Below are 12,309 nucleotides of genomic sequence, written 5' to 3' on the forward strand. Positions count from 1 at the left end.
TTTTTTTAATGTTTATGTTTAGAAGACCAGAAATACTAGTCTTCTACTAGTATTTCTACACTATCTCATATATATGTCACATGTATATATATGTAGTTTATACAGCGTATGGATATATAGGCTTTTAGAGAGTGTGTTTCCAGGAACCTGCAAGTAAGTTTTGTTTATGTTTGTGTAAAATATTTATACTTGTATTTATGGACAGTATAAACTTAAGTATTAATGTTTAGGGTCCTCACTAGAGAGTACCCTGGCTGGGTAAAGTTTATATGAAATAGGTGGGTTACTGACGGCACCATGGATCATAGGAAGCTAACAGGGAGCTGAGAGCTTGTAAAGAGAAGCAAGAATTTGTAAAAAGCAACACAATATAACAGAGCTTTGGAGAGCCACTAAATACCACTTGAGCACACTGGCTTTTCTTTTTAGCTTTAATGGTGGTGGTTTCATGTGGACCGTTTGCAGTGTTGTACGGAGGCTTTGAGAGCAGCTCCGAGTCTCTGCAGCCTTCCCCATGTGACAGACTATTGGTTACAAATTCAACATGCAGCTGCTTTTTGCAAGTGAAATAAGGCAAGGCTTACTCCGTTTTGGTAAAGTACATTTGTTCCACCCAAATGTGCAAAATATCTCAAGTCTGTTGGTGACACTGGAACATATTTTTTTTAGAGATGACACATCAAACTTCAAGTCCAAGAAATGCAACACTTTGTAGTTTCTAGAACCAGATTAAATACAGCACTTTCTAGTGATGATTTTTGTTTTTAAGATGAACACTTTGTCATATTCAACTTTTAAATTTTATATATATATATTTGTCTCTGCATTGAAGTAGTTTGGCATTTTATGTACTGTGTTATGTTTCTGTGCTCTAGATTTGATCCACGAGTGTCTGGGATCAGCCTCTCATGGTCAAATCTATAGAAATGTCTTGAGATGCCCCAAGAAGAGGCCTTGCTGTTTAGTTCTTAGCATGTTACGATGTATGTTTTTGTGAAAGTAAGCTAGATGCTCAGAGTTCTTCCGCAGATAATGAGATGTGTGTGTCACAGTGGTGACTGTGTGATGTTTGGCATGATGGCTAAAATAGTGTGGTGCTGAAAGAAGGGGGAAGAAATGTAGATGGGAAAACATTTTTAAGGATTTCAACCTTGGGTAATCAGTACTCAGGATTTGATAAATTCTCTGAAATAGAAATGTCTCCTACTACTGTGTCATCTGTTCCCTAAGAGCCCTGATGACCTGGCAGGTTGTGAAAGCAGAGTAGTCATTTGGAGGCTGAAGAACAGCAGAAAGACCTGTCCAAGCTGTTGTGATGGGAAAAGTTGTCAGCTCATGGAATAGGGAATGAAAAAGACTTTCAGCAGTGAGTTGTAGTTTCACCTGGAAGCAAGTCAGAAGGCCTAGAAATCAGGCAGGTGAGCTACAAAATCATTTGGTAACAGAAGGAGGCCAACTCATGTCCCACTTTTCAGCTTTTGCTTCGGATCCTTTCTTCCCAGAGAGCACAGTTGCAGTGTGGTGAAAGCAGGAATGGCTGTTGAAGGAACACAGCTGACTCTGCTCATTTTCTGTCAGGTTTTTCCATTGCCTTTCCTCACAAGAAGTCATCAAAGGGCATGGTCTGACTGCCACATACTCAGGCTGGTCTGGAATTTCTGCCTTGCCTGCTATCTCGCTCACAAGTTCATTCTCCTTGAAATAAAATTGTTCTTGAATTTGTTCAAAATTCCATCGAGTTCATTATGGAAAATGTTGGAGAAAAATCACATATTCTCCCTAATTTTCTCAGTGCATCCATCTCTTCTGTTAAAGCATCAGTAAATTACTCCTATGCACAGTTACTTTTTTCTAAAGATCATTTCATTTTCTGGAATTGTTGATAGTTATGTTGGATGTCAGTTTTATGTGTTATATTCAGATTTAGGTCAAGTTTTGATTTTACTCATTGAAAAACTTGTCAGACTTCCTTATGTGCATTTAATATATGGAATGACTGAGAATATAATTAATGCAAATAATTCCAAAATACAGAAACTTTCACTGGTTTTTTTTAATCTAAGTGGCATTATTAACATTCACCAGTGCTGAATTTTTCTGACTTAAGATTTTCTGCTATTATTTTCTGCCTTTTTTGGCATATTTTGATCACATGTCCAGTAGCAAAAACCAGTAACATAATCAAATTATGAAATTAATGTGATAAAACGTACTTGCAGGGGTATTACATTTTTAGCAGTGGATCTCCTTTCTAACTAGCCTATAATCCTAGGAGAGGCTCAGTCACTAAAAAGAAATTCGAAAAGGTTTGTCACTTGCATTTGCTTGTTCCATGTCCCATGTGATGGGTAAATAACTGCCTGTGGAAATGGCTAGTGTCAGCATTAAGCTATAGCTAGGAAATATTTTCCTTTTTATTGAACACATTCCCAAGCTTTCCAGTACTTTTCTATCTCCTCCTAGTGCCAAGCCATAACCTAGATGGGCCCAAAAAATGTGTCATAATGGGTCCACACCAGTGCTCTTAGAGTCCAAATGCCAGTCTTGACTGGCTAAGTTAATAAAATATGCATGATTATGAAATGAAAATCTGCTTCCCAAAGTGAATCACTCTGGTACTAAAACACAAATGTCTGAGCCAGTTCAGCTGTGCTTTAACCCCTGCTGGATGCAGTCCTTAAAGCAGTGCCAGCTCTGCACCCCCAAAATATACCCAGCACTGGCCTTTTCCAGTGTGGGAGAGGAGGCTCTGGCTGTCACAGAGCCTTAGGGATGTTTCCTTGGAACTTCTAAGCTTTTCAGTTTTAACTCATCCAACAGCTACACAGATGATGTTTTCTGCTACAGCGCAGGCATCCAGAGCAACCTTGGGAGAGAGGTGGGGGAAAATAAATGATACAGCACAGAACAGGGGACATGGCTTGTAGGAGACAACCAGGATATCATAACTTGACCTTGAGGCAACAAGTGCTGCAACTGAATTTGAAGAAATTTCCACATCACTGAGGCTGGGAGATCCTTGAACAGTTTTATTTCAGCCTCTAGTGGGAGCAGAAATAACCTAAGGGCATTTTAGATGGGCTCTCTGGTCCTAAGAGGGACTGTTTCTTGTGTAGGGGACCTCAGGCTTGGTCCATGCCAGATGTAATGTCACTGGAGAAACAAACCAAATAAACTGTGTTGGGTTTTTATTAACCCTGTGTAACAGCTCAAGGTAACACATTCTGGTGATTGCAGTCTTTCTGATTGGGAACTGCTGGATGTAATCTCCAAAGGACTTGTTTGCACCATTAAAATCAAGTTCTGTGTGTGTGTAATCATTTTATAAGATCAGAGCCTACAGCTGGTCTTTGAATTATGTTGTAGCTGCATTCTTGAAGGATGTGTAATTTGTAATTTTTTTGCAGTTCTTACTAATAAATGCAAATTCTGCTCAAAGGAATTTGGTCTTTATCTGAGTTAGAACTGAAGTTCTTAGTCCAGAAACACATGTTAAAATAGCATAAATAATCTTGTGAAGTATTCATAATAAGTGCTTTTCTTTAATTTTTGTGGAGTCTGGTTTTACTTTCTTTTAATTTCTTTCTTTATGTATTTTTAAATACTGCTGCAGATCCTGGGTTCCAGCAGTTGTAATTCTCTGTGTGCAAAACTGCTTTGCTGCAATCGTTTTTTAAAACATATGTACGTTGATTATTTTTACTGATCGTGCAGTACTCTAGGAAATGCTCATATGAGCAGAAATAATTCAGATGACAGAATCTGTACATGTACCAGACCCAAAAGTCTGTTGAATAAGAAGTTTAGAGCCTCTGCAGAACTTCTGTGTGAAGTGTGTCATAGGAATCTCTTGAAGTCATTACAGCTGGCTTAGCTACTGAAATGATTTGTGCATGTTTTGTGTCCTGTAGGACAATTAGGATATTAGCTAGTGCATTGAAGACACAAGCACAGGGAAGTGTTTTGAAGAAGTAAAATCATGCAATTTGCATATAAAGAGGAAAATACTCTCTGCTGTCTGAAAAATAAATTTACATCAGCTGTGTGGGGCAGTGACACTGTTTGGTAGCAGAATTCAAAACTGCTGGCATGGCTGGTTCCCTTCTCCCTCTCCCTACTCCAAACCCCTTCCTCCTGAACGCTCTTGAGTAGGTCGGATGCACTCTAACATAATTTAACTTGCCATGGGCCTTCTGACTGTCTTTTATTTTTGCTTTTTTAGTGCTCTCACAAGTTTTAGAGTTTTTCTGCAGCGTTTTTACTTTCATGCAATTTCTTATTTCTCAGAGGCTTTGGATTTTCCTGGATAGCGTCAAGTTTGGCATCTCAGTTAATACCAATTTATGTGACATTCAGTTTTCCATCAGTGAGAGCTTATTTGCAGTGTCAGTAAACTGAGGGGCAAACAGTTTTGTTCTTGTGAGTAAATTGACCGATTTCAGTCTCCGTTGTTGAAGGGTTTGCGATCACTGAATGTTTTCCATTCAGGTATCAAGTGGTTTAATAGGGCAGTGAATGCCTGTACCACTGTGTTTGTGAGGAGATACTGCTCTGTGACTCCATTCAAAGCTGAATGTCAGCTGCCTAAGCATAAAATACTCACTGTGTGTGGGGAGTGTTTGCTCCCGTGTTGTGCTGCTGCTGTGTGTGCAGATGCAGTCCAGCATCACTTGTACTTGGGGTCACTGTTGCAGAGCATTTCCTGTGGAATGAGGAGAGTTTTCCCTCGTTATTAAGAGCACAGGTACAGATCACTTAGTTCTTTTGAAGCTGCTCCCATCATGCTAGAGTGGAGACTTCAAATGAAATAGGCTCACTGAGGGGCTGGGATATATTTGGAGAAACAACCCTTTAAAGAAAACCCCTGAATCTGTGTTTAATGCTTATACTGACTTTTATACTTGGAAATGTGTGTGAGATTAAGCTGAGATTCTGTCAAAGAAAAAAATAAAATAAGTATTTTTTTCTTCCATTTTTTTTATAGGTACTAAATGAAGCAGTGGGTGCACTGATGTATCACACTATAACTTTAACTCGAGAAGACCTGGAGAAATTTAAAGCACTTCGAATAATTGTCCGAATTGGCAGCGGTTTTGATAATATTGACATCAAATCTGCTGGAGATTTAGGTATGACTGTTACAAACTTTATTTTGCATCCTACACTTGCCTCCAGAAATGGGATAGCATCTAAATCTTTGTATTAGTGTTTTCCATGTACTTTATACTAGCATCATATGTAAGCTGTATAATTTTCTCATCAGAGTATAAAACTCATTATGGAGATACTAGCATTAGTTAATTAAGCGATAATATTAACAGCTTTGTGGCAGGATGGGAATCCGCCTGCTCAATATAAGCCCAAGGAGTAAGGCCATAATTTTTCATCTCTTTCCTTTTTTACCCCAATTGTATATTTTAATTACTACCTCTGTAATCCAATTACAAAATATAATTTCATCAGCATGGTATACTACTTCTGTTTGAATAAAAAAATGAGATCATTATCAACTGTCTGAGACTTATTTATGATGCATGAGATTTAGTACTAAACCACTCCATAAAATAGAAATACCAGTTTTATAGGAGAATCAGTCGTTGCATTTTCAGAATGAATTCAGCTACTGGAATTATGGAAGAGGTGGTGTTTGATGTTTGACTGAAAAAAAAGCAACAATCTGGTCTGTACTTTTCTTACTTTAGGTTAAACTATCTTCTGCCTGTAATCTAAAGGTCAACCTACCACTTGGAGTAAAGATTTTCTTTGTTTCTTTTCCAAGATTGTGGAGACTAAGTATGTTTCCCATTATGCTCTAGGAAGATCATGGAAACATTCATTTCAGTGTGGCAGTGCTTAGTCCTGGCAATAGCTCCACTGATGTAGTGAGGAGTTGTAGTGTGGTCTGTTTATCAGCTAATGATAAAATAATACTCATCTGTTATAATGATGGCAGAGCCTTAACCACCCCTTGCTGAGTTTTATAAAGAACAGGTCGGGGCTGGAAGTGTGCAAGGCTGTGTTTTGCCTACTTTAACTGGTGCCACAGTCACACACGTGTTGTGAGCCTCAGAAAACCTGCCTGTGTGGAGAGATTGGCCTGGGGTAAAATCCTAGATCAAAAGCCAAAATGTAGGTGCAGATCAAAGGCTCAGACCAGTCAGGAGCCCAGTTTGTGGAGAAAATCCCTGATAAGAGGAAGATCTTTGGAGGTTTGCTGGCTCTCTCTTCTGCAGGTCTCTATGCTGAATTTAACCCAGGTTATAACCAAAGTGCAGCCACATAATTCTTCAAGCTAGAGTACACAGCAGATTTGGGAAATTCTTGTTCATGTGAAATGCTAAATGGCCACATTCCTCACCATTCAGTTCTTGTCTTGTGATTAGACTGAGTTATAAAGTTAGGGTCCAACCTGTTTGTGTATCCCTTAATTTACAAAATATTATTGACTACTCTGTCAAAAGTCAGCAAATGGTGGAAAGATTACAGTAACATCTCTGATTTTAGTATTTAGTTTGAGTGAAATGGTTGGAATGAAACATTACTGAGACAAAGAACCTTCCATTTGTTGAACTGGTGTAATACAAATCTTAAGGAAGTAATGTGAGAGTGATATGCTCTTTGTAAAAGGCTATGATTTGCTTTTGAAATGTAGATTTAGACCAGGGTCAATCGTATTCCAGAACTTCTGTAGTAACTTCTTGAGTTATCTTTCATACAGCTGCCACATGGGGCTGTTACCAGCTTTTCCTATTAAGCATTATTTTATATTAGCACTTTTAATCTTCTCACAAAGCATGAAAATATGTGTTTCTTGGATAAAACATGCTTTTCCTCCACTTTATTAATAGTTGACTAGAAAATGCATACAGGTTATGGGTGTAGCTGGATGTGAGTGAAGTGGGAGCCCAGGTAATGCCTGTTGACTCCTGCATTTTTTAGCATTAAACCTGTGCACAAAATCACTGAAAGCAGTGGGAAAAGGGAAGGGAGCGTTGATTGATGGATGTGAGATAAGAGTGTGTTGTCTTTTCCCATGTGAAATGTCTCTTCATTTCCTTGCCTCTCTCTTGCTGCTCTTTGTGGTTTGCCATGTTTCTGCCTTTCAAAAATGAACTGCTTTTAAAGTTGAAGAAAAATATGGAAAAAAAATTACTGCCATTCAGGAGAGAAATTATCTGACTTTTGTTCCCTCAGTTTCCTAAGGAAATCTATTAAGGAAGAAGGTATATTATTCCTCTTCCCAAATATGTAATATAATTCTTTAAGCTCCTTTTAAAGCGTAATTTTGTTGATGGCAGCTGTTAGGGGACACATTTATTAAATTTACGTTGCCATCTAAAACCTGCATTGTTGCTCCATGAAAAAGACTTTTTTTGTATAAACAAATGCAGGTGTTTAATGTGAGGTACTTAGAGGGATGTTATTTTTCAGTCCTTCACCTCTCCCTCCCAGCTGAGCTTTTTTTCCCCATTTTTAAAAATGGTGAATTTCCCACTACCATTCACGTTAGCAGGATGCCAAGATTAATATTCCAGCAAATGATGCTGGTATATCTTCTTGTAAGTCTTAAGGGCAGTGACTCAGCAGACAGGCTTATCTCTGCAGCAGAGGAAAGAAAAATAGTTCTGTAAGTTCCTTGTGCTGGTTTTTAGTGGTGTAGAGATAGCTGTAAAAAAGTACTCGGCAGAATAAAGGCATTTGAATGTAAAACATAGATCAATATAGTATGAGCTTATTATTTGTCATATTACTATTGGTGCTGTTTTTGAAGAGAATGTTTATTTTTCCTCTTTGCTTCCTAAGATACTCTGGCATTAGCTGAAGACTTACTGAATATTTAGTTATGTAAAATCCCAAGCAGTGAAAACAGTTTTTGGGTGCTTTTAGGATACAAAACACTTTTTTTTTTTTTTTCTTCACCATGAAATTATACTGTGTACTGTTTGTTGTCTCAGTCAGCAGAACTGAGACACAAACATTTGTGAGAGCTGGTGATTAGAGAGAGAACATGCAGAACATGGAAAAACTGAAGAGAGACAAGTCGAAAAGGACACAAAAGTTTTTCAGGCATTTTGCTTAACTGCTGTGTATTGAGTACTGGAAGGTAAAAAGAAGAATGGGATAACTTGCGTGCAATTACAATCACTTGTTGCTTCATCTGTTTTTTGAAGTAAAACGGTCTTATTGTGAGTCTTGAATCAATAATCCACCTTCCACAGCTTTCTATGGAAGCCTGTAACACTTTAAGCTGCTTGATGTTATGCTCATTTCAACCGATAGCTTTTCAGCTGTTAGGAGCATGGACTTACTTGGCATTACCTTTGCATGCCATGCAGAGGCAGATTTTGCATTTTCCTATTGACAATTAGATGGGTTCCATTTAATGTGGGGGACCAGGAAAGGCCTGGGGTTTTGTCATTGTAATTCTAAAAACCCTGTGCAAATCATAACAGATTGTCCTTCCCTATATCATGATTACCTGTACATGATGTGGAATTGCTTAACAGTCATCCTGTGAAGGCTTTGTAAGAGTTGCTGTCATTGTAAATTATTTTTTCCTTTTTGTAAATTGCATAGATAGCTTTTGGGAGGGTATTTGCTCAGTGGTGGAAAGCTAACTCACACAGTTAAACCTGAACCGTGATCGTTGACCACAGTGTTGAGAGCAGGGCAGATTTCTCTTTGCTATTCAAAACACCAAGCTCAGTGGAAATGTAAAATGCTTACCAAGACTCATGTTCTGAACTATCAGACATCCTCAGTGCTTTCCTTCTGTGGTTTCAGTGGCCTGTTTGCTATCTGACTCAGTTTGCAAAAAATAAAAGCATGATAATTAGTAATAAAAAGTAAGAAATAAGTCGGCACATAGTTGTCAACTATTATGTCAGGTAATCTTGTCTGCTATTACAGTCAGAAACGTAGTATTTGTGCAAGACATGTTGAAATACCTGTAATTTCAAACATCATGCTCCTGTGTTGCTGTTAAATGGGAGAAAGTGAACATTGTTTGGCAACTGGCATCCTCTCCCCCCTGCTTGCAGGAATCGCCGTGTGTAACGTGCCAGCCGCCTCCGTAGAAGAAACGGCAGATTCCACCATGTGCCACATCCTGAACCTGTACAGGAGAACCACCTGGCTGCACCAGGCCCTGCGGGAAGGCACGAGGGTACAGAGCGTGGAACAGATTCGGGAAGTGGCCTCTGGAGCTGCCCGGATCAGAGGGGAGACCTTGGGCATTATTGGATTAGGTACGCTGGCTTCCTACGTGGTTTCGTGCTCTTTGTTGTCCATTGCTTAAAAAAAAGTGAAGATTTGAGCTGTAAAAATGTAACATTTGTTCACTGCACATCAAGCATTCATTCCTGATCATTATGTAACCCAAAAGTTTTCCCTTTCGACATAACGGTTTTCCTCAGAAAATTTATTTTATTGCTGATATTCTCTGAGTTTCTGTACATCCTTCTGTTGCCATATTGCCTGCTGTCAGGCACACTGCTTGTAAGAGGACACATCATCTCTTCCCATTTCCAGGACAAGGATCCTGCTACTTCAGCCCAGTTACATGTCTATGTTTTATCCCTTTCCATTTTCATATCTGATTTTGTTTGGACTTTCTTCCTTTTATGCTATTTTTACGTAGCTAAAAAGTCTTTCCTTCAGTTATTGTGTGCATTTGGTTGAGCTGGATCTGAAATTGTATTTCAAATCTAATGAGAGGAAGAAGAGATGCAAGAAAGCTTGAAATATTTCCAGACCTAATGAAATCACCTACTTACCTTTCTGAGTGACCCTAAATATTTTTCAGCATCCAACAGATGGACAGGCTTGCTTGAGATGAATTAATTACTGTCTGTTACAGAAGTACAGAAGAAAAACAAGGAAGTCAGTTTCTATATAAAAATTATTCAGTCATGTGCTTGTCTTACACAGATCTGATAGACTGTGGATCTAATTGCTGTGCTATTCATCCACAGGAATTATTAATATGATTTTGACAACAAAGCATCATATTTAAATGACTGCTCCAGTTCCACATTGCTGTCAAATAACTCAAGCCATGAACTCTTACTTTTGGAAGCTGAAAATAGCCTAGTGTTACATAGTACTCATTTAAATGAGCCTGCAATACACCAGAACCATCTTCACAATCAAAGAATTGCCTTTAAAATATGACTTTCAGGAAATTAGTCATGAAGCTGCTTTCTTAAATCTATACTAATTTGATTATGCATCTCATTTAAATACACAATGATTATTGTGCTCACAGTCGTAGTGTCTGTACATAAATAATAGACAGTTGCCTGCAGTGTTTCCAAAATGGAAATGCATACCTGGTTTTTGAAACTTAGACTTTGGCTCACATGCAGTGTGCACATTTGCTGCAGATATCTGTACAGTTGTCTTTCAGTTTCTTGTTTTTACTGAACAAATTCAGACTTGAGATTAGAAAGAAAAGGTTTTCATCAATGACTTCCTTAAGTGAGTTTTGCTGGTTTTGTGCTCGATGATTGAAAAGTATAGAGAAACAAGTGGGTAATCAGATTGCCAGTATGTGTATAAAGCTCTAGAAAATGCTAGGTTTTGGTTTTAGTTTTAAAAAGCAAGCCTTGTGTGTGCACGTTACACTAAAAAGGCTAGTAAAATCTGATTTGTAGGGGCACACATCTCTTGCAGTTATTGACCAGTCATTACATCCAGCCTTTTGTTAGTCCTATATATTTCCTACCATAGAATACTCACAATTTCAAAGAATATTAAATTGTAAAGTCACTTTTGAAAACTTCCACTCTTCCTTCTTGTGCATGTGTGTAAATAGGCACAGCACTTTGATTCTGACCTGTTCTAAGAAACTCCTATGAATCTATGTATTGATGAAGAGTAAAAATATAAACTTAGAAGATTTACCAGTATTCTGTGTGAGCACTTCAGGCACTTAGGCTGTGATGTGCACCCTTTCCTAGTACAGATCACTGCAAGAGGTTACCTGTCTTGAGTTTCAGACTCAAACATGTATTTACAACCAAAGACTGTTGTCCTTAGGTTGTGTTTCTTCACTAGTGGCCTCTCCCCACATCTGGAGTTTTGCCTCAGTTTATTATTTAGACACATCAGTGTCAGAAGTGATGATCCACCCAGATGCTATGAAGGGAATGTGTTACACACAAACAGTTCTCATCATCTGTTGCTAAGCCCTTTCCTCTGTTTCTGTCCTTTGTTGTTAACATGTCTGAGATCATCTCCTCTCAACCACAACTATGTTTCTCTATTCTTGTTTTAAAACTTGTGGTCTCTTCAGCAGTGGGTTGCTTAAATTTATCACTACTGCTGCAACAGCTAACTGCAGACCTTCTTAACATCTGCTCCTGGGCTTTTCTTTTTGCCAAAGAGAAACACCCTAGCTCTTGCCTATCTCTGTGCTAGGGAATGACTATGTCTCCAAAGTTTCAGCTACTCACTTCCTTATCCACTGATCTAGCCAAGTTTCGTGACTCACTTGCCTTCTTTCCATCACCCACTCTCTTTCCCTCCTCTCATGCATATTCCTACTTTGACACTTGGTCTGTCCTGCTTAATCCTATTACTCTGTGTTCCTCCTTTAAAGTTAACCCCATCTCTCATCCTCTGCTTGTATTGAGCTTGAAGATAAGCAAAGGCTCAACAGCATAATGCTTCCTTGTGTGCTTGTTGGATCCCATCCGTCATTGTTGTGTTGTTTGGTTAGCCCCTGAGCTCCCTAGGGTGCAGCCCATGCCTCTTTCTGTCTTCCTGAAGTGTCTGATCCTTTGAGCCCTGCATAAATAATAATATCACATCATTAAACAACTGTCTTTGTCACTTTTAATCTTTATTACTGTCCAGTGTCCTGTATTTTAAGTGATGCATCACGAGTGTGGATAATAAGCCCCCCCATTTAATAATAAAAAAAAGCATTACCTTTTCACCTTATATCTAGAAATGTAGGGGGTTGTGGGTTTTTTAAGGAGGAGAATTTATGAGCAGCAGCACGTAAATACTTGGATGAATAGACATCTGGCCTTGGTTCTGCTCTAATGATAATTTTACAGCAGTGAAGTCACACTCCCTTTCCCTTCCTTCTCAGTGAGAAATGCTGATGACTAATGACTAATGCATATCCTCACCCAGGAAAGGTGAAATTCCTCTAAATAAATTTGTCTGCACATCACGGTGGATGTCATCACTCAGTTTGTCTTTCCTCACCTGCTTTATTCTCACAACAGTCCCAGTGCCCTACCTAGATGCTTGGCCAAATTACTAACTTGTGTTACAAGACAACAAGGCTTAAGGGTT

At 38.6% G+C, this 12,309-nt stretch overlaps 1 protein-coding gene across 10 annotated transcripts in view; it reads left to right on the top strand.

Annotated features, from left to right (window-relative positions):
- Positions 1-12,309, top strand: part of CTBP1 (C-terminal binding protein 1) — a 235,501-nt gene that overhangs the window by 203,645 nt on the left and 19,547 nt on the right. For all 10 annotated transcript variants that reach the window (XM_066185326.1, XM_066185324.1, XM_066185325.1 and 7 more), the window contains 2 exons: positions 4,985-5,129; positions 9,042-9,248. In XM_066185326.1, coding sequence (XP_066041423.1) covers positions 4,985-5,129; positions 9,042-9,248 — 352 coding nt within the window. The remainder of the gene's footprint in view (positions 1-4,984; positions 5,130-9,041; positions 9,249-12,309) is intronic.

The sequence above is a fragment of the Chamaea fasciata genome, unplaced genomic scaffold, assembly GCF_029207755.1.
Source record: "Chamaea fasciata isolate MVZ Bird 193981 ecotype frontalis unplaced genomic scaffold, bChaFas1.0.hap1 SCAF_6, whole genome shotgun sequence".
NCBI classification, from domain to species: Eukaryota; Metazoa; Chordata; class Aves; order Passeriformes; family Sylviidae; genus Chamaea; species Chamaea fasciata.